Here is a 20,258-nt window from a genome sequence, read left to right on the forward strand (position 1 = left end):
AATATAGAGCTATAACATATTTTCCTGTACCTATCTATCTTTTAATATATTAAAATGCATAGGGTTGTTTTCACGTACCTATCTACAGACTAGGTACATAATGTCGTTGATTCGTATCACAATGCAGATTTGTCGAATATATGTTTCTTCGTGATTTCATAGGAACGCGGGTGGAAAATCGTAGAAAGAGAACGATAAAATAATAGAGATATACATATTATACAGGGTGTCCAGTGGCAGATTTCAATGTTTGAGGGCTTGTAAAAAAAGAAGTATTATTTCTAAACAAAATATTTTTATTAAAGTCAAAAGAAGACAAGTGCGGATTTTATCTCCTGAAAATTACATTTTCCAAATGCCGCCCTTCTACTCTCACACACTCCTCAATCTATTCCACATGTTGAGAAAAACTTGTTTGCAAAGGGAACTGGGAATTCTGTTTATTTCAGCCCGGATATTTTCCTTCAGTTGTCTTATGGTTGTTGGATTTGATTGGTAAACCACAGTTTTTAGATAGCCCTACAAGAAAAAGTCATATGGACTTAGGTCTGGTGACCTGGGTGGCCACGGGATGGTGCCGTTTCGGGATATGTGCTTTTCAGGAAATAACTGCCGCACTGAATTCATTGACACATTAGCAGTATGAGCCGTAGCAAATCTTGAATAATCTGAATTTAGTATGGATGGAGCTTAACCTTTTTTCACATAATGACCTGAAAAACGATTTAGGAATTCCCAATATCGACGAACGTGTGCGAAGTGATAAACGAGGATTTTCAATTACAGAATTCATAACAAGTTTAATGTTTTCTATCGTGGATACTGATGGTGCTGGTCCCGGCCTAGGGTTATTAATGACTGAACCTGTAGCCCTAAACCTTGCTAGCCACGACTGTATCAAATTTATCGAAGGTCCATCTCTTAAACGATGAATTTGATAATGGTAATTAAACCGACGGCGTGTTTTTGCCAGCGAAATCACCCGAAAAGTATGCCTCAATAGCATAAGCGCGATGCTCTCCGCTCCACTGCTCCATGGCGACTAAAAAATCCGCAGAACTCACGCGCTGAATGACACCCCCCGCGTCCCCCTCGCACGTCGCGTTTTAAAACTAGAAGCGTTCAAACATTGAAATCTGCTGCTGGACACCCTGTATTAGTTGTGCAGCGCGGTTTCACCCGCATTGCTCCGCTTTTGTTGGTCTTAGCTTGATGATATATAACCTATAGCCTTCCTCGATAAATGGGCTATCTAACACCGAAAGAATTTTTCAAATCGGACAAGTAGTTCCTGAGATTAACGCGTTCAAACAAACAAACTCTTCAGCTTTATAATATTAGTATAGACTAGGGCATGCAGAACCGAGTCCGGTTCCAAGTTTCTGAAACCCGGTTCCAAATCGAGCTCAGAACCGGGTAGAACCGGGTTACCCGGTTCTTTTATAATACCTCGGAAAAAAATACGAAATTAAACAAAAGTAACTGTAAAAGTACCTGATGGGCCTTTTATTTTACGCGGCTTATGTCTTATTTTATTAAATTAATAAAGAAACAAAATTTCAATACTTCTCTTTATTTATCAGTCTTATAAAAGTACCTTGTTATCATAATATCACATATAAACTTAAACCTTATTCATTAACTGCAAACTGTAAAGCAAAAAACCGGCCAAGTGCGATTCGGACTCGCGCTCCGAGGGCTCCGAACAAACCTATTTTTTTATAATGTTGTAACTTTAAAATTTATGTTTCTAGCAATTTTTCCTTTATCTGTGTTATAAGACGTTACTTTTACCAAATTTAAAGGCTCTGTGTTCATGTGAAGTACTGTACCTGTAGGTTTTGAGTCCCATGCGAATGTCGAAATTTGTGAAAATTTTCAGCATTTACGGCTGTATCTTTTGATGCGTTGGCTTGTGAGTTTGACTTTTTCACAGCATCAAGGGACCGAAGACGTATTCGATATAAATTTCAGCTTGATACCAAAAACAAAAACATGACTGGATCATTATATGAAACAGTAAAATCAACAGCTTTTTAAATTCACGACAAATCTAATACAAATATTTCAGTAGCCTAATTTGTCATTTTCGAAGCCTAATTTTTTTTTGGTAATACACCCGTAGGAAACTTATAGCATCTAAGGTTAGACAACCAATCAGAGCCACGTTTGAGGCGTGGCACGAAAATTCGCGATGCACGTGAGTCTGACGTTGCCAGATAGAATAAATTTGTTAAAATAATGCAGCAAAATATAAATAATACTTTATATTTTAATATTTTGGTCGGAACCGGGAGAACCGGGTTTCATACTATTCAGACCCGGTTCTCAAGATCATCAAAAAACCCGGGTTTACCCGGGTTTTTCGGAACCGGGTAAACCCGGGTGCATGCCCTAGTATAGACTATAGATTAATAGAGGTTTGTACCTAGTCCTACATACCTACTCTTCTCTTTAACTATCAGATTCAGATGTAAAAGTTTCATACGATTTCGTAGCCGAAATCCTAACCCGAATTTATCATACCTACTTATAGATTATTATGTTTGAACAACTTCTACTTTTTTTTTAAAAAAGAATGTGACCAGTAGGTACACGGGGTACCTATATAAACTGTTTATGTAGAATATACTATCCAAATTAAAATATTAAAAAATAATCTCTATGCTTATAAAAAAATATTTCAAAAGTGCCACCCTTAACACAATTACATAATAATACAATTAAACTATAATTGCGTATAACTGAACCCTTAACCACACCCTATAGATCACACGCACACTTAGATCGCGATCTTTTCATTGGTTGAACACCCTTCGTGTACAAGCTGGTGTAGTGTGAGTGTCGCAATATGGAAGGAATACTTTTTATTAATTTATTCGCGTTTTGTTGACATTATCTATAAAAAAAAATATAGAATGAGTGGACTAATTCGCCTTTTTATTATTTAAATCCGGGGATAATAAAATGAGGGCAATTTCAGGAATGTGAATAATGTCATGTCAATAAATAAACTAAAAAAAAGCCTGAGTTCCTGAATTCTTTATAAGTGCATAGAAATGTTTTTATAAAAAGGTTTTGGGGTAGATTTATCAAATAAAAGGCGTTCAAAAACCATACTTTTTATTCATAAGTAATTTAATTGCATACAAAAAAACAACAATAACGCTATCAAACAAAACACTTGAATAATTTGACAGATAACAAACGTCATAACCTCAAAACATTGCCGCCATAACGTCTGTCAAAAATGAACATAAAAACTGATTCGTTCCTACTGCTCCCAGTGGTCCGCTCCATTTAATTTTAACGTCAACAGGCAACCCGACACTACGATATATACGTTACATGTAACAACATGTAACAGAACACTTCCAATCACGCTTTATTGAGCGAAAACCAATTCTGCCGCGTATAAATCCTAAAACGACGAAACTTTATTTTGCCGCGAATCTATTTGTGGCGGTAAAATTGTATTGGTTTTAAAGATTATGTCATTGTATTTATTATCACTTGGTGTAGAAGTTCAAGTGTGATCTTTTCATGTGGAAAAACCTGATAAAGCTATAGGTAATTAATTCAACAAAATCATAAGTAGGTACCTACAATAATTAGTAATTATGATGTTACTAGCTTTATTCTAAAATATTATATTTATTACGTAGCCCTTTTCTATTGAGATAGGTAACTTACGTAGGTACCTACTCGTATTATTTATTTTATTATATACAGTGAAACCTGGTTAAGTGAGACATCAAGGGACCTGCAATGCCGTTTCACTTATAGAGGTATTCCACTTACCCAGTGTCTCAGATATACAGGTATAAATAAATATCTGTCTCATTTACAGAGGGGTGATAACGATTGTAGCTTTCGTTTTGACATTTTTCAAATAAACATCTGTATGATAGTAAAGCGAAACTAAAACTGAAGGTAATTGAAGCTCAAAATTTGTACTTACGTACTTGGAATTACGTGTGGAATTTGTGGGTTGAATAAGAATGAGTAAATAAACAATGTTATCTCAGTTACAGAGGTTTATGCATATAAAATTTACTCGCTGTCTCAGTTATAGAGGTAACTATGATGATAAATCGAAAGAACAAATCCCAGATATAGAGGTTTTCCTCGTCCCACTAACAGAGGTAATTCAGTGCCAAAGTGTTGGGACCTCAGCATGAGTTCCAGTTATGGAGGTTTCTCACTTATCCAGGTCCCACTTAACCAAGTTTCACTGTACTTATACATACACCTATGAGATAAATGATAATACAGATTACGTTTAAACATATCCGTAAATGTTTTTCACAATATTTTAGCAAGGGTTCAATGTAAATAAAATAAAAAATGTAATTTCGCAACGCAATGGCAACCCCAAAAGGATAATCTCCATAGAGCCATAGAGAGAATAACTTTGCCGCCAATTCTATTCAATATGTCCGCAGGCTATAAAAGAAAATGCACTTGAAAAAGGAAACAAATAAAAAAGCTCTTTCAATAAAATTTGGCGTTGGTTTAAGGATATTTTGTTTACTGAAATAATGTTGCTTTAAAATTATGGGGTAAAGATGTTATTTCTATAACATTTACATAAACATAAGATAGATAGATAATATAAGATATTTTTATCGTCTTATATTGCACAGACAATATTTTCTAAGAAGTGAACTAGTTAAGTATTTAAAATACCTGAATAGGAAAACAAACTTAAATAGCAAAAAAGTACCTACCTAAGTTTAGGTATTATTTCGAAATCAGTGAATACATTTCAATATGTGTTTTCACTTATCAGTCTCTATTTATACACCCAATATTTTCAATATAACTAGTTATATCTGTGACAAATAAAAGCACTTTATTTATATTTATTTATCGAACAAAATACATTTACAGTAACAGTATAAAACCCGAAAGCGATCCAATATACAGGGGTTCTATTTGTTCAGCCGTTCAAATAAAATAAAAGAGAAAAACGAAGCAAAATTCAATCACAATCTATCGGCTGCGAAATCGTTTACATTTATACAAACTTACACTAGGTATTTTATTTATTTATTTTTTTATTTTTACACTTTATTGTACAATACCAGTAATAAAAAACATATATAATTTAACATAGAGAACATGAATATGGTAAGTGCACAATTGGCGGCCTTATTGCTTAAAGCAATCTCTTCCAGGCAACCATAAAAACAAAGGACATGTACGATGCTGGTTAAACGCGAAGGCGCAATCAAAAAGAAAAAAAAAGAATAAATAAAATCAAGGATAAGAAAACAAAATCAAAAACTATCGAAAATATTATATAAATAACAATGTATACAAAACTCAATAATATCAATATTACATACATACTACATCAATACTTAAAAAATAATAATAAAAATAATAATAAATACAATTATATATATATAAGATACATAAATATGCCAATACATAAAATATAACATACTATACATAATATTAAACATTGTATATACAATACAAATACAAAATCATATAAATACATACATATACATAAGATAAAAAAGGTAACTAAATAGTGGAAAAAAAGTGCTCTTTGACAAGTGCTTTGAACATATGCGGTGATTTGGCGCGTCTGATAGTCTCAGGGAGAGAGTTCCACAGTCGAATTGCTAGGACGGTATAGGATGAGTTAAAAAAATTGGAATGGTGAATAGGGGTGGATAGGAGAAGGAGATCAGAAGAACGGAGGGAAAGGGAACTATTGGAATGTAAATATTGGAACTGATTCTTAAGGTAGATAGGAGTTTTCGGGTCAAACAGGATAGAGTACAGGAGTTGAAGGATGTGAGTATTCCGGCGAAGACGAATAGGGAGCCAGTGAAGTCTTTTGCGAAAATCAGAAACATGATCGAACTTGCGTAAGCCGAAGATGAATCTGATGCAAAAGTTTTGCAGCCTTTCGAGAGCGTCCAGTTGATATTCGTGAAGATCGGGATAACAGGAGTCGGCATAATCCAGGAAAGGGAGTAAAAGGGATTGTGACAACGCAATTTTGGTAGAAGTCGGAAGGAAGTTGCGCAACCGACGAAGAGAAGAAGCAGAGGCATATACTTTTTTCTGCACTTCCTTAATTTGATCACACCAGGATAGGTTTTCGTCCAAGTGCAAACCAAGACTTTTCACCTTTTTACTGAAGGGAATCATCGTGCCGTCTACCGTAACACTAGGTAGATCTTCCCAGTTAATACGACTTGTGAGCTGCCTACTTCCCAAAACAATAACCTTGGTTTTTTCAGGATTGATTTTTAAACCATGGTCTTTACTCCATTTAACGATGGCAGCTAGCTCAGTATTTAAGCGAAAAATCTCGTTCGGTAGTTCAGATAAAGAGGCGTGCGAATATAATTGGAAATCGTCTGCATACATATGATAGGGAGAATTAATATTACTGGAAATAGAGTTAATAAAAATTGAAAATAAGAGAGGAGACAACACGCCACCTTGCGGAACGCCAGCATTTACGTTACACCAAGAAGAAGACAAGTCTTCAACCATGACACGCTGCCGACGTCCAAACAAGTAACTATGAAACCAGTCAATAACCGTTGGAGATATGTTGAGAGAGCGTAGCATTGCTAACAAAACATCATGATCGACGGTGTTAAATGCGTTGCTAAAGTCAAGTAGAGAAAGTAATGTTAGCTGCTTGTTGTCAAACCCCCGGCGAATGTCGTCTGTGATTTTGATAAGAGCAGTAGTTGTGCTGTGACCTGGTCGGAAGCCAGATTGAAAAGGATTGAGGAGATCGTGAGTATTGAGGAAGCGACTTAGTTGCTCTTGTACTAAGCGTTCTAAAACTTTAGACAGGAAGGGTAGAATAGCAATAGGACGGAAGTCTGAAAGGGCAGATGGTTTAGGATTCTTAGGAAGAGGAAAAATGTGAGCATTTTTCCAATTATCAGGAAATTGGCCAGAGGAGATGGAAAAATTTAAAATATGAGTTATAATCGGGATAATGATAGGAAGGATGGGAATGATCATGTTCCGACCAATACAGTCACTTCCAACCACCTTAGAGGTGATTGACATTATACTCTTCTCAACACCACAATCGGTAAACTGACGCAAAACAAACGGAGGAATATCAGGAGAAGGTAAGGAGTTAAGGTAATTTAATGTACGGGATTTAGAGTTAGCGTCAAAGTCCAAAAAAGGACTAGAGAAATGAGAATTTAGATCATCAATATTAACTGATGATGGAAAAGATTTTTGCGTTTTCTTGCCAATACCAAGAGTTTTTAGGAATTTCCACACTTTAGAGGGGTCGCCGTTTTCGACAGATTGGGATATGTGACGTCGTTGTGCATCCCTACATAATGTGTTGCAGCGATTTCGAATTTTCTGAAATTTTTCACGATTAGTATCCGAGTCTGTGGAGTTTAATTTTGCCTTAGCACGAGCCTTTTTTTTTAACAACGATTTAAGTTCAGCCGTCATCCAAGGAGCAGGAAGCTGCTTCAACTTGACTGGACGTATTGGAGCATGAATATCAAATAAGTTCAGTAGTAAAGAGTTGAAGAGAGCCACCTTATCGTTAATGGAATTTTCAGCGTAAACAACCGACCAATCAATCTTGAGAGCATCTTCACGCAGTCGATCATGATCGATTTTACCAAAATTGCGTTGCATGACAATTTTAGGTTTAGTTTTGGGTGGTTTCACTGAATAAGAGAGGAAAATGAGGTCATGATAGGAGAACAAGGAACCAGGGCATTGACCATGCTTAGCAACATGCTCAGGAGAGGAAACTATGATGAGATCAAGGAGAGAAGGTGAACAGTTAGGAAGGGAGTGGGTAGCTTGAAGAGGAAGGATGTTAAGGTTATATGAATCAACAACGGATATCAACTTTCTACTTCGATGGTCATTTTTGAGAAGGCAAGTGTTGAAGTCACCCATAAAAATTACATGTTTATAGAGAGGAGAAAAAGAGTCAAGAGTACAGTCAAAAGAAGAAAAGAAATCAACACGAAGGTTAGGCGAATAAAAAACTCCTAAAAGAATTTTGGCGTTAGATAAGGTGACTTCAACAAGAAGATGCTCGGCCGCATCAGAAGGCGGGGGTTGGGGAGAACAACTAACAATAGAAAAAGGAATATGATTTCGTAAATAAATTGCTACCCCTCCACCCGGCCTTCCAACGCGGTCGTTACGTATTAACTCAAAACCTGGGAGATTGTAAGCTACAGAAGGTAAACAAGGCTTTAACCAGGTTTCGGAGATTAATATAGCATGGAGTGAATTAACATCAAACGATGCAAGAAATTCAGGATAGTGTGCCGGAATACTCTGAGCATTAATGTGAACGACATTAAAGTTTTTTTGTTCATTACAGAAAAGGGAAGGAATATCCAAGGAAGAAGGAGAAGAGATGCTATGGAAACTGTCATCACCTGAGGACCTATCAGAACACACAGAGATAAAAGAATCACTATCGGCTGCACTAATATTCAGAGACATATTAATATACAATATATATTAAATATAATAAAATAAATATTTACTAATTTAAAATATAATATTATATATATGTATATATAATAAATAAATACAAAAAATAAAATAAAATGTATATATATATTTTTAAGTATAGAAAAAAAAAATGAAAATATCTTGTATAAAAAGTTAAAAATCGTACATATCCTTTACCACCAGATATTAACAGAGGATCAAACAAACACATATAATGATTTTATAATAATTACAACTATATATGGTAAAAGTGCAAGAATCTATGACAACAAGTAAAACTTCATCAAACGTCAAACAGTATTGAGAATTGACAGTAAATAAATGACAACTGACAGTAGACAGACTGACATTTAAATCAAAATAATAATAAAGCAAGCGGGTAAACACTAAAATAATTGTTTGATATTTCATTGAAGTCCTTATTCAAAGTAAAAAAAAAAAAACAAGAGTACACAAGGAGGTTTAAAACTAAATGTAAAATAGACCAGGAAACATTAGTTGAACAACAAGAGCGATAGATATTGAGCACAACATTAACATGATTTAGAGTTTTGAAGAAAAAGTATAGAAAACTATTGAAATTAAATAATTACAAGAATGAATATATGGAAATATGATCACTTAACTCTGCCAAATCGTTTTGGCCTCACATTCTCTAACTGTTTGCCGTCCTTGGGTAAAGTTGGTGCAGCAGCAGCAGCGCTGGGGGAGGATTTAGAGATGTTTTCAAGATCAGACATCAAAGTGACCTTGTGTTTGGAACCATCGTCAGCTTTCACAATAATGCATCCATCTTTGGTCCAACAATTTGTTATTCCAAAACGCAATCTAGCAGCCACAAAAATGTTGTGCCTTTCTTTGATAAGAAATTCTGAAATAGTGTAACCACTTCCTTTTAGCTCCGTCTTTGAAAACCAAATACTGTTTCTCATTGTCAAGTCTTTAAATTTGACAACTATGGGTCTGGGCTTATCCTTCCTTGAAAACCCCAAGCGATGGCAGCGTGAAATGGCATCCTCTTTAAATCCAGGAACCTTCAAATGTTGATTCACAATACTAGTCACCAAGTTCAAAGGAATTTCTTTGGAAGCCTCCGGAATGCCATGTATCAGTAATATTTTCCTGCGACTCCTCATCTCCAAATTATTGTACTGGTTAGAGAGTAATGTGATTTGATCATGTAAGGCTTTAAGGGAAGATAGTACGAATGACTGAAAGGTATTAAATTCAGCAGCCAATTTAGAAGTTGGACTACTTGAAGCAGGTTGCGAGTTAACATTATGAAGAGTTTGCAGATCATGCTGAAACTCAGCCATTCGTTTATTGAAAGAAGCTGTCATCTCCATCATGGTTTGTTGGACAGATTCCATAGTGCAGTAGTATAGTTGAAACAGTGAAAATGTGAAAGAAGAACCAGTGATATTATATAGTGTTCTAAAGTTGGAATTATTATACTGGTAGGTAAAGGCACTGTATTAACACACAAATATGTACAAAAACATTGAAAATAATCAGAAATACTATATAAAATTAATAGAGTTCTTTAGAAAAACGTTACGCCTTTTTGTGCGCCTACCCGCGAAAACGTAGGTATATGCTTCGTTGTATTTTTTAAACCCTTTGTTGAAAATTGAAATCTTTTACAATGTGACAATATGTTTGTCAAAATTGTAAGTTTATTACTATAATGAACAACAAACCAAAGCCTACCTACGCGATTTTATACTATCGCAATGAACATATCTACAGAAAATAATCCCAGACGATGCAGCTTATGAATTCTATTTAAATCAGAGCATCAAATTAACGATAACGTACATATGGAATACATTACCAAACAAAAAAAAGATAAATATCCAAAAAAATCAATATCTAAAAAGCCGCCAAATCTGACATCTGTCAAAGTTCGCGCGCGATTGGGTGGTCGTTCAGAAATCCACTTAATCCACCCTGTTTAGATAACTAATGAGTTTAAAATCTTAGAAACGTGTGTATTTTAAATTATGTCATCCAATAATCTTTAAACGCGTTTTAAAAGCAAAAAGTGGAGATTAGAAAGGATTTAAGAACTTGTAATGTGATACTTAAATGTCTTATGTTGTCCGATGCGTCATGCTTACCTTAAATGGTGGACATTAATTTGTTAGAATTATGATAGCTCATTCTTGCTTGATTTATACGGATAATTTCATAAAACATTTTTAAAGTTAAATTATCGTCACATTTCGAGAAGTTAATATGGACATTAAAAGTCCCTTGTTTGAAAATGTCGTTTTATGGAAATATAAGTATTTATAACGTTGTTTATTTAACACCACGACAGGATGATAACGATGCATACTAATTGTTTAAACGACAGACTGAAACCAAAATGGTTCTGATTAATTAGATCTCGGGAAATTCTAAAAAAAGCGTCAACGATTGTCACGCTGCGCGGGAACATTTTTTGTTGGACTATTTTAAAACTTCGTTCGGAAACGTTTGTTAATTGTTTCCTATTAAGTTATTTTGACAACAGATGCAATACAAGTTATCTGTTTGGTTCCAGATGATGCTTAAAAAATGAACCTCGATTGTGCCACATTATCTTTATTTCTGCGTAGGTAATTTGCTGGATGTGTTTAGGTATTACTTTTTTTTGTTGTTTAATTATTCATTTTGACTTTACTATTAGATAATAGGTAAGTACTTATAACTTATTCTAAATTTTGGAATTAAGGTACATTTCTTATACCTTACAAACACTAATTTATGAAAAACTAAAGTAGGTAATTCCATAAAGCTACCTGTAACAAAATTATACATTATGATTTGTAACAACCACTAAAACACCTACTTACGTATTTGAATAATTTGTTCAGAGCACTTAACGTAAGAGGTTTACAGTTTTAGCAGTACATCAAATCATTGCTCAAATAAACTGAAAATTACTTACAGATGGCAAATCGACATAAATATGATTATAAAAAACTCATAAACACGTAACGTGGCCTAAATTTAAGTGCATTAGTTTATTATTCACGTTTGTACAGTTGTGTGAAAAAAACATTAATGAAAAATTACGGAGAGCTAAGCTAACATCAGTTGAACATTTTGCTAAGCGCATTAGGGCCATTAGGAGTGATGATAGTGATATGATAATGAAATCATAGGTACACAATACACATAGCTGTAAATACGCAAATTAGTAGGTACGGTATGTCTGTCTGTATTTGAATTAACGAGGCTTCAATTAAAATCGTCTATCTAAATATCAAATAGGAATAAAAAAATGACAAATGACAAATAATTGTCATAATATCCTGTCCTACAAATCTATATACCTATACAAATCTAGCATACGAAATACTCAGGAATTATGGGTATTGAATTCTTCTGCAGTGACTTTTAAGTACAACTGCTTTAAGAAGAAAAAACATTACAAATAACACCATAATAATATCACATATTATGGTAGAGAATAGACGTAGAGTCATATCAAAAGCTTATAGCAAAATTAAACTTAATTTCAAACTTCTGTTGACGATGTTACTTCTGTCAACACAATCAGTAAGTGCGCGAACAACGTTCAAAAACGTTTTAGCGAAACATTCAGTAATAGTTTGGGATGTATCGACGCGTTCGGAAATTATTAATAGCTGTCATATTGTACGCTGATGGCGCGAAGATGTTGTGTTGACAGCTTAACATCCCGCCATTTTGTAGTACATTTAGTAAATGTAGATAAATATTTATGGGATGCCGAGTGACGTATATTTTCTTTATTACTGTGTATCTTCTTGGAATTTTGTTAATAATTCATGATTTATGTTCAATCAATAATTGTGTTATGATCGATTCTAGATGTTTGTATTCGATTTTGTGGGTTTACGCTGCGTAGGAGCCCAAACATAACCGAAGGAAAATGAAACTAGACTGCACAAGAGCATAGTTTAAAATCTACTTGCAAACGAGTTTCCGATGCAAACACTAAATTCAAAAAAAAAATTGATTAATTTATCAACTACTTACCTATACATATATAATATATGCCTATAATATGAAATGCTATGCATCCTTATTATCCTCACTTCCAGCTTCCTTAGATACTATTATTAAATATAAATTAAGTAGGTATGTTTGTTTGTAAGTAGGTATGTCGTTCTTTCACGTCACGTAGGAACACATTTATATACTAATATTATAAAGAGGAAAAGTTTGTAAGTATGTATGTAAGTATGTATGTATGTATGTATGGTTTTCACGCATAAACTACTGGACCGATTTCAAAAATTCTTTCACCATTAGAAAGCTGCATCTTTACTGAGCAACATAGGCTATATTGCATTTTCAAAAAAATTAGAGATCCTTACCAAAAATGCAATAATGTAACCCAAGGTGTAAAAAAATCCTCAATAAAACTTCTGTCATCGCGTGCGCTGCGGAATCTATTGAAGATAGAACAAAAAAATGTTCTACGGTATTATAGAATGAATCAATATCTACAAGAAAGTCCGCGATACCATATGTCCATCTTCAGTAGTTAAGTTACTACAACAACTTTTTTACGTTTTCAAAGTAAATAGAAGTGCCGACAGTAATCAAACCATGTTATCCATACACATACAGGGTGTCCCAAAAAGTAGTGATGAACGGAAGCTGGGAGGTAGAGGACCTAGAGAGCTATCCGAATCACCCCCATGTATGTTATGCGATTTTTCGTATTTTCGGAGTTATGACATTTTTTTCAATTTTTCATCTATCGCTGAGTACGATGAGATTTTTATTTATGGTGACGTGACTTATTGCGCTAGATGCTTGATTTTTTTTTGTGTGGTAAGCTGAAAGATAGGCCAATTCAGTATGGTAACATTTACTATCGTTAGATCTTCGAATGGAATAAAAAAAGAATTAAATGCCAAGAAAGATAAAATTACCCAGTATGTTCACAACTTCAAGGGCCCATAAAAAAATAAAATCACATAAAAAAAGTTTTCCATTTGGCTTTTAAAAACTCGCTCTATCTATCAGGTAGCTACCCTAAAAATTTCATTTTATTATTCAGAAGGCTTCAATCGAAAAATTGAAATCTAAATGTGGTAAGTGCAAAAATTTTATTAACATGATGATCATTAAAACCAAATTAAAACCCATAAATAGGTGTTTAATTACCAGAAATTTTTAAAATAACCCCGCTGTTGCTCAATGCAAGTGCGACATCACCGTAAAAAGTTGTCTTTTAAATGTCTGAATGCCCTTTTATCATTTTTAATGGTTTCTTCTGCTACTATAAATTTCCGGGTTATTTCGTCCAAATTGTAGCATTCTCTCAAGTAGCCGAGGTCTTTTTAGTATCCCCATTGAAACAAATCAATGGGGTTTAGGTCGAGGGACCGTGCAGGCCAGGCTTTAAGGCAGGCGTCACCAGCGCATGCGCAGGCTGCAACGACCAATCCATCTTTCAGGGTATCTTTGCCCTTTAGCCTGGCCTCGACGGTCCCCGGACATAAACCCTATTGATTTTTTTCCGTGGGGATACTACAAAGACGAGAGACTGCCACAATTTGAACGAAATAACCTGGAAATTCATAGTAGCAGAAGAAACCATTAAAAATGATAAAAGGGCATTTAAAAGACAACTTTTTACGGTGATGTCGCACTTGCACTCAGCAATAGCGGGGTCATTTTAAAAATTTCTGGTAATTAAACACCTTGTTATTGGTTTTAATTTGTTTTTATTAATCATCATGTTAATTCAATTTTTGCACTTACCTCATTTAGATTTCAATTTTTCGATTGAAGCCTTCTGAATAATAAAATGAAATTTTCAGGGTAGCTACCTGATAGATAGAGCAAGTTTTTAAAAGCCAAATGGAAAACTTTTTTTATGTGATTTTATTTTTTTACGGGCCCTTGAAGTGGAGAACATACTGGGTAATTTTATCTTTCTTGGCATTTTAATTCTTTTTTTTATTCCATTCAAAGATCTAACGATAGTAAATGTTACCATACTGAATTGGCCTATCTTTCAGCTTAGCACACAAAAAAAATCAAGCACCTTCCGCAATAATTGACGTCACCATGAGTGAAAATATCACCGTACTCGGCGATAGGTGAAAAATTGAAAAAAACGTCATAACTCCGAAAATACGAAAAATCGCATAACATACATGGGGGTGATTCGGATAGCCCTTTAGGTCCTCTACCTCCCAGCTTCCGTTCATCACTACTTTTTGGGACACCCTGTATATTAATCCTTATCCCATTAAATGATGTTTTACTATAGACTGTTTCAATACCAGCAAAAAACTTTTTAAATGAAAAGAATTGGATATTCCATTCAAAAGATATAACGAATTTTTTAAAGTGTCAATCTACAGAAAATAGTAGGTATACTGTTCCTGCAGGCCGTAGTGCGGGGGTCACGGAGGAATTCTACTAATATGCGTCTTGACGGAACACAGTGGGGTTTTGGTCGGTAGGAATCCGACAAAACCCACGGCCCCTCCCCCGGAGGCCGAGGGTATCTATGAAAGATTTCCCCACTAAAACAAAAAAAAGGCCGTAGTGCGGGACGGGGTAAAGGTGATTTTCATGTGATTAAAAATTAAACCTATAGTCCGACCTATAGTAGACTTTTCACTGTAACGATATCGCTATCTATGCGGGTGAAACCGCAGGGCATTGCTAGTATAATATATGCCTATAATATGAAATGCTATGCATCCTTATTATCCTCACTTCCAGCTTCCTTAGATACTATTATTAAATATAAATTAAGTAGGTATGTTTGTTTGTAAGTAGGTATGTCGTTCTTTCACGTCACGTAGGAACACATTTATATATTATGATATTGAGGAGTCTATATGAGAGTGATACAGGATATGGCGAATTGGAGCTGGAAGTTCAAAGTAGTACCTACCTAGGCTGAAGAAATGTCACATTTGAGGCAACTAATAATTTTATTAATTTCTTTTGCCCAAACTTAAAATAAAACTGTGTGATCATAAATTGTAACCTTTTTATTTATTGTCATATTTTAAAACTACTAGGCTCATAAAAAACAATATAGGTAAGTAGAAGGAAAATTAGTTACATATATTTTGCCTGCGAACATAATTATTGCATCAAACATGGCATCAAATATATCTAAAAATCTATGAAGAATTTTGTGATATTGTAAATGAAAGAATTATTAGCTTATTTTAAAATCTTTATAAAACATTTCATGCTTTTCTTTGTTTTCATTGAAAATTTTAATTTTCTCACGAAGGTGGAAACTGGAAACTGGATGCTAGTACCTACCAATGGTACCTACCTAACATTGCTTATTAGTTAGCTGTTATTCTCTTAAGTTATAAGTTATTCTCTAAAGTTTTATGCAACTGATGTAAGTTACATCCGATTCAAATTTAATAATTCCCGCATATTATCTTTGTAAATTAAAGTATACAGTACGACTTTAAATATATTTTTATCTAATGCGGTGTTGATGTAGACATCTATCGGTCAATTGTAGAAACTAAAGGAGCAAATCCCCAACAGATGGCGCTACTCTTATTTAATAAAGCGCCATCTAGTTTGTCAAGGTGAAGACTGAATAATTACGTCTCATTTATTGCAAAAAATATTTCATATTATTTGTAATATATAGTTTGAAAATATATTTATATAATAACAATTTATTTACTTTAATAATCTTAATCTTTTAATATTTTATAAAATAAAATTTTATTGAAAATACAGGAACGTACATTTTCGCAGTGCTGCCAACTGAAAAAAATGACGGAAATCAGAAATTACTAGTCGCAAATCCACCATTTTCCCTTTGTAACTAACCGGTGTTCAAAACACGTGCGTACGATCAAGTTACATGGAAAACTTAAGTGTTCGCGTATAGAATTTGAATATAAACATAATAAAAAGTGTGCCGCGCTTCTATTTACACGTCACACGTGTTAAAATATCAAAATGAACACCGAAAAGCTAAAGAAACTGCAGTCACAAGTCCGCATAGGCGGTAAGGGGACTCCAAGGCGTAAGAAGAAGGTTGTCCATGCGACTGCCGCTACAGATGACAAAAAATTACAATCATCATTGAAGAAACTGTCCGTAAACACCATCCCAGGTATCGAGGAGGTTAACATGATAAAAGATGACGACACTGTGATTCATTTCAATAACCCTAAAGCACAGGCATCACTCGCGGCGAACACATTCGCCATCACTGGCCATGGAGAAAACAAGCAAATTGCTGAGATGCTGCCCGGTATCTTGAGCCAGCTCGGCCCCGACGGGCTCAACCGTCTAAAGAGGATAGCATCGAGTGTGGCCGCCCCTAAACCCATTGATGAGGATGACGAAGTACCTAACCTAGTCGGTAATTTTGATGAGGCTTCGAAACAAGAAGCTAAGGAAGTAGTTTCTGAGGAGAAAGACAAGAAGGAGGAGGAAAAGAAGGAAGAGAAAAAGCCAGAGTCAGAAACCAAAGCTGCAGACAAGAAGACCGATTAAATCCACTGACATTAGTTCTTAATTGCTCACCAGAAGTGAATGAATGCTAGGGTTTCCAAAGCCTATGAGGTGTGTCTCAAATTTATGTTATGTTAATAAACGTTTGATTAACCTCAATTTGTATTTTTCGACGGTGACGGTGCCTTGTGGACGGTTGAACTCATGTCTTTGGAAGCCTCCAGCCAACCCGTTTAAGCTTTGCCTTGCACTATGTTTCAGTTACAAAGTCAAATCTCATTTCATATATGAATAAGTGTTGTAAAAACTGTTAATATTGGCAATATCGAGTACATATAAAGATTTATTTTAAATCACTATAGAGATGTATGTGTACATCATAATAATATGATAAAAGTTTAAATGTTAAATCTGGTCTTGCTTTCAACTTAGAATCAAGCTCTTTAGTTTACAGAGCCAATATTGTATAAAAGATAAAAATTGTAAAATGTGGAAAACGATTGGAGTTTTTGTTATGTGTGTATGTGACATAAACTTTAATCCTGAATTATGTGTTTTATTTCTTTGAGGGCCGATTTTTCAATGCTTGGATAAAACTTATCCGTCCAATAAAGTATTAAACGATAATATTAAAATGTCACGTAAACTGTCAAATACGGGCAATTAGAATACGTTTTTAAAATGGTAGTTTTATACATTATTCGACGAATAAGTTTTATCCAAGCATTGAAAAATCGGCCCTGAATATTATAAGAATATATTTACATTATAAATTTTCTTATTTGTAGAAGTGTCTATGTAATACTTGTTAAAAATAAGAAAAATATTCTACTATGCACAATTTGTGTTTCAATCAATTCAATTAATATTTTTAATAAGTTCCAAATTTATTACACTATACACCTATGTACCTATTTCACATACAAATTTTTTACATACTTATTACTTTTTTAAAATAAGAAAACAGCTAAATCCCTACAGCTGCATTTAAAAATGTCATTCAATAAAACAAAAGCAAAACTCGAGTGTGATCTTGACCTAAAAAGGTCACTTCACACTCGCCTACATACAACGCGTTTCAAAAGATTAGAGCTAGCGAAAAATCGATTGATTCGGTAATTTACCAACTGAATCGACAAGATTACAAACTATGACCATAAAGTTCTAGACCATGACTTTTTATAATATTTTTTAGTTGAAAATATTAAAATATATACCTAGGTACCTATGCTTGGGTGGGTTTTTAAAAGAATCTCGTGAATTCGACCATCTTATCTTTATATACTTAAATATTTTGCGAGCAACTCTAATATACTTATTATGTAGTTGTATTAAAAAATTATTCTTACTATCTAATCTCAAAGGATAGGTTAAACCTACTCTTTGAACAAGGATAGTGGTATACCAATAACCATCTTTTAAACCTTTTCACATATTATACAAAATCTGTTATTTTTACACGAAACAGATACTTACGGAAGTAAATTATTTCAAAATATGCTAGTTTTTACAAATTTTATCAGTATCCCTCAGGGAAGCTAATGTGGAAATAGGAAACCACAAAAATTGTTCGTGGTTTTAAGCGATAGTTAGTGATGGTTATTTATACATTTCATGCTGATAAACATGAAAATCTGTTCATATTAATCTTTCCATGCCACGACTTCTGTGTAAGGGCGTATTCAGAAAGAAAGCTTAAAACTTATAAGCGCTTATCAGCGCTGGTAAGTGGTAACCCGCGCAGGAAAATATATGAACATGCGCCGATAAGCGCTGATCGGCGCATGTTCATATATTTTCCTGCGCGGGTTACCAGCGCTGATAAGCGCTTATAAGTTTCAAGCTTTCTTTCTGAATACGCCCTAAGGCCACACTTCTACTTGCAGGTGGAAACGCGGCCTTGGACTTGCAAGCTGCTGTCAGATGGACTGTAGGACATTTCTTGCAGATGGAAGCGCGCCTTACGCCTTAAGAAACTTTTGAATGTTCGATTATCGTTTGTATAGTTGGCATATGGCCAGAAAAGAAAGTAATAATATTAAATTACAATAATACAATCCACATTTTCGTACATTATGTACTCAAACATTCTATTTAGTTAAATAAATCATAACAGGTACAATAAATTAGATTAACTACATAAAAGTTTGAATAGAGCAAGAAAAACGTAAGTTATAAACAGACGTTCGAATTTGGTACGGACCGCACCGTGACCTTGGTGCGCTCCGGACCATATTCGATCATGTGTACAGTGGTCCGCCGGACATAATTATTATTATTGACGGTACGGTTGGTTCGATGGTTTTTTCATCCGAACTTGGTGCGGACCGTACCAAATTCGCGCGTGTGGACGGGCGATCGCACCGGACAGCGCATTAGTCATAGACCATATACTTATTACAGCTTTAGTCACAGTTCTACCGCCAAACAAAACGGACGTCGGTCGATCGTTATCAATGGCGATGGCGTCGGATGACGTGGCTAATACTGAAAAAAGATTAATAATATAAATTTTAGAACTCTACAAAGATTTATGATATATGACTGCATATGTCTGAATGAATCCCTGTCTTTTAAATATAATTTTGCCCATTCTTTTCTCTTCGTTTTCTTCTTTTCAATGGTTGTAACTTGTACTTGTACCAAAAGAAGCCTTGAACTGAGGTCTACATGTGAAAAAATACAACATTCTAACCACGAATTTATTACGAGAAATAGATTTTCAAAGAATTCGGTTTGACTTTTAATGAGATTACTATGATCAATGCTCGAAATATTCACAAAAAAAGGAGATTAATTTGTATTAATTTGATATTATTGAATTGTCTTATAAATCTAAGATATTTTTTTTGTTCAGTTAATTTATTACATATAAAGATTGTAATAAATTAACCTTTTATCTACATATAATAATATATTGAAATATCGACTATAACTAACGACTAAAACATAAACAAAAACTTGGTAATAGATAGTATGATATATATAATTTTATTTACTAGGGACAACCCTGACATTCTTTGAAAATCTATATCTCGTATTAACTTCGTGGCTAGAATGTGGTATTTTTGTCACATGTAGAACTCAGTTCAAGGTTTCTTTTGTACTAAACAGAGCTTCTACTAACGCCTGCATATAATATAAAAAAATAAAAACGAAAATCAGTAAAAATTACAATACTTTCGCCTCTATCGACAATATCGAAAATTTCAAAAAGGGATAATTTGCGCCTTTAATCACTTCATATATTAGCAACGTAATAAATTATCTAGTCGATAGTGTATCTATTTTTTTTATACGAATTTATT

General features: G+C 34.2%; 2 protein-coding genes across 2 annotated transcripts; one reads left to right on the forward strand and one right to left on the reverse strand.

Annotated features, from left to right (window-relative positions):
• Positions 1-9,116: 9,116 nt before the first annotated feature.
• On the reverse strand, positions 9,117-9,869 carry LOC149898396 (uncharacterized). The gene has a single exon (XM_090115252.1). The coding sequence runs from the start codon at positions 9,867-9,869 to the stop codon at positions 9,117-9,119; it is 753 nt and encodes a 250-aa protein (XP_089971378.1).
• Positions 9,870-16,288: 6,419 nt separating this feature from the next.
• Positions 16,289-17,497, forward strand: bic (bicaudal). Its single transcript, XM_090115501.1, has one exon. The coding sequence runs from the start codon at positions 16,450-16,452 to the stop codon at positions 16,990-16,992; it is 543 nt and encodes a 180-aa protein (XP_089971627.1). The 5' UTR covers positions 16,289-16,449; the 3' UTR covers positions 16,993-17,497.
• Positions 17,498-20,258: the final 2,761 nt, after the last annotated feature.

This window comes from Colias eurytheme, chromosome 23 (assembly GCF_061535395.1).
Source record: "Colias eurytheme isolate Ceu_HAF_F1 chromosome 23, ilColEury1 Martin Lab GWU primary, whole genome shotgun sequence".
Taxonomy (NCBI): Eukaryota; Metazoa; Arthropoda; class Insecta; order Lepidoptera; family Pieridae; genus Colias; species Colias eurytheme.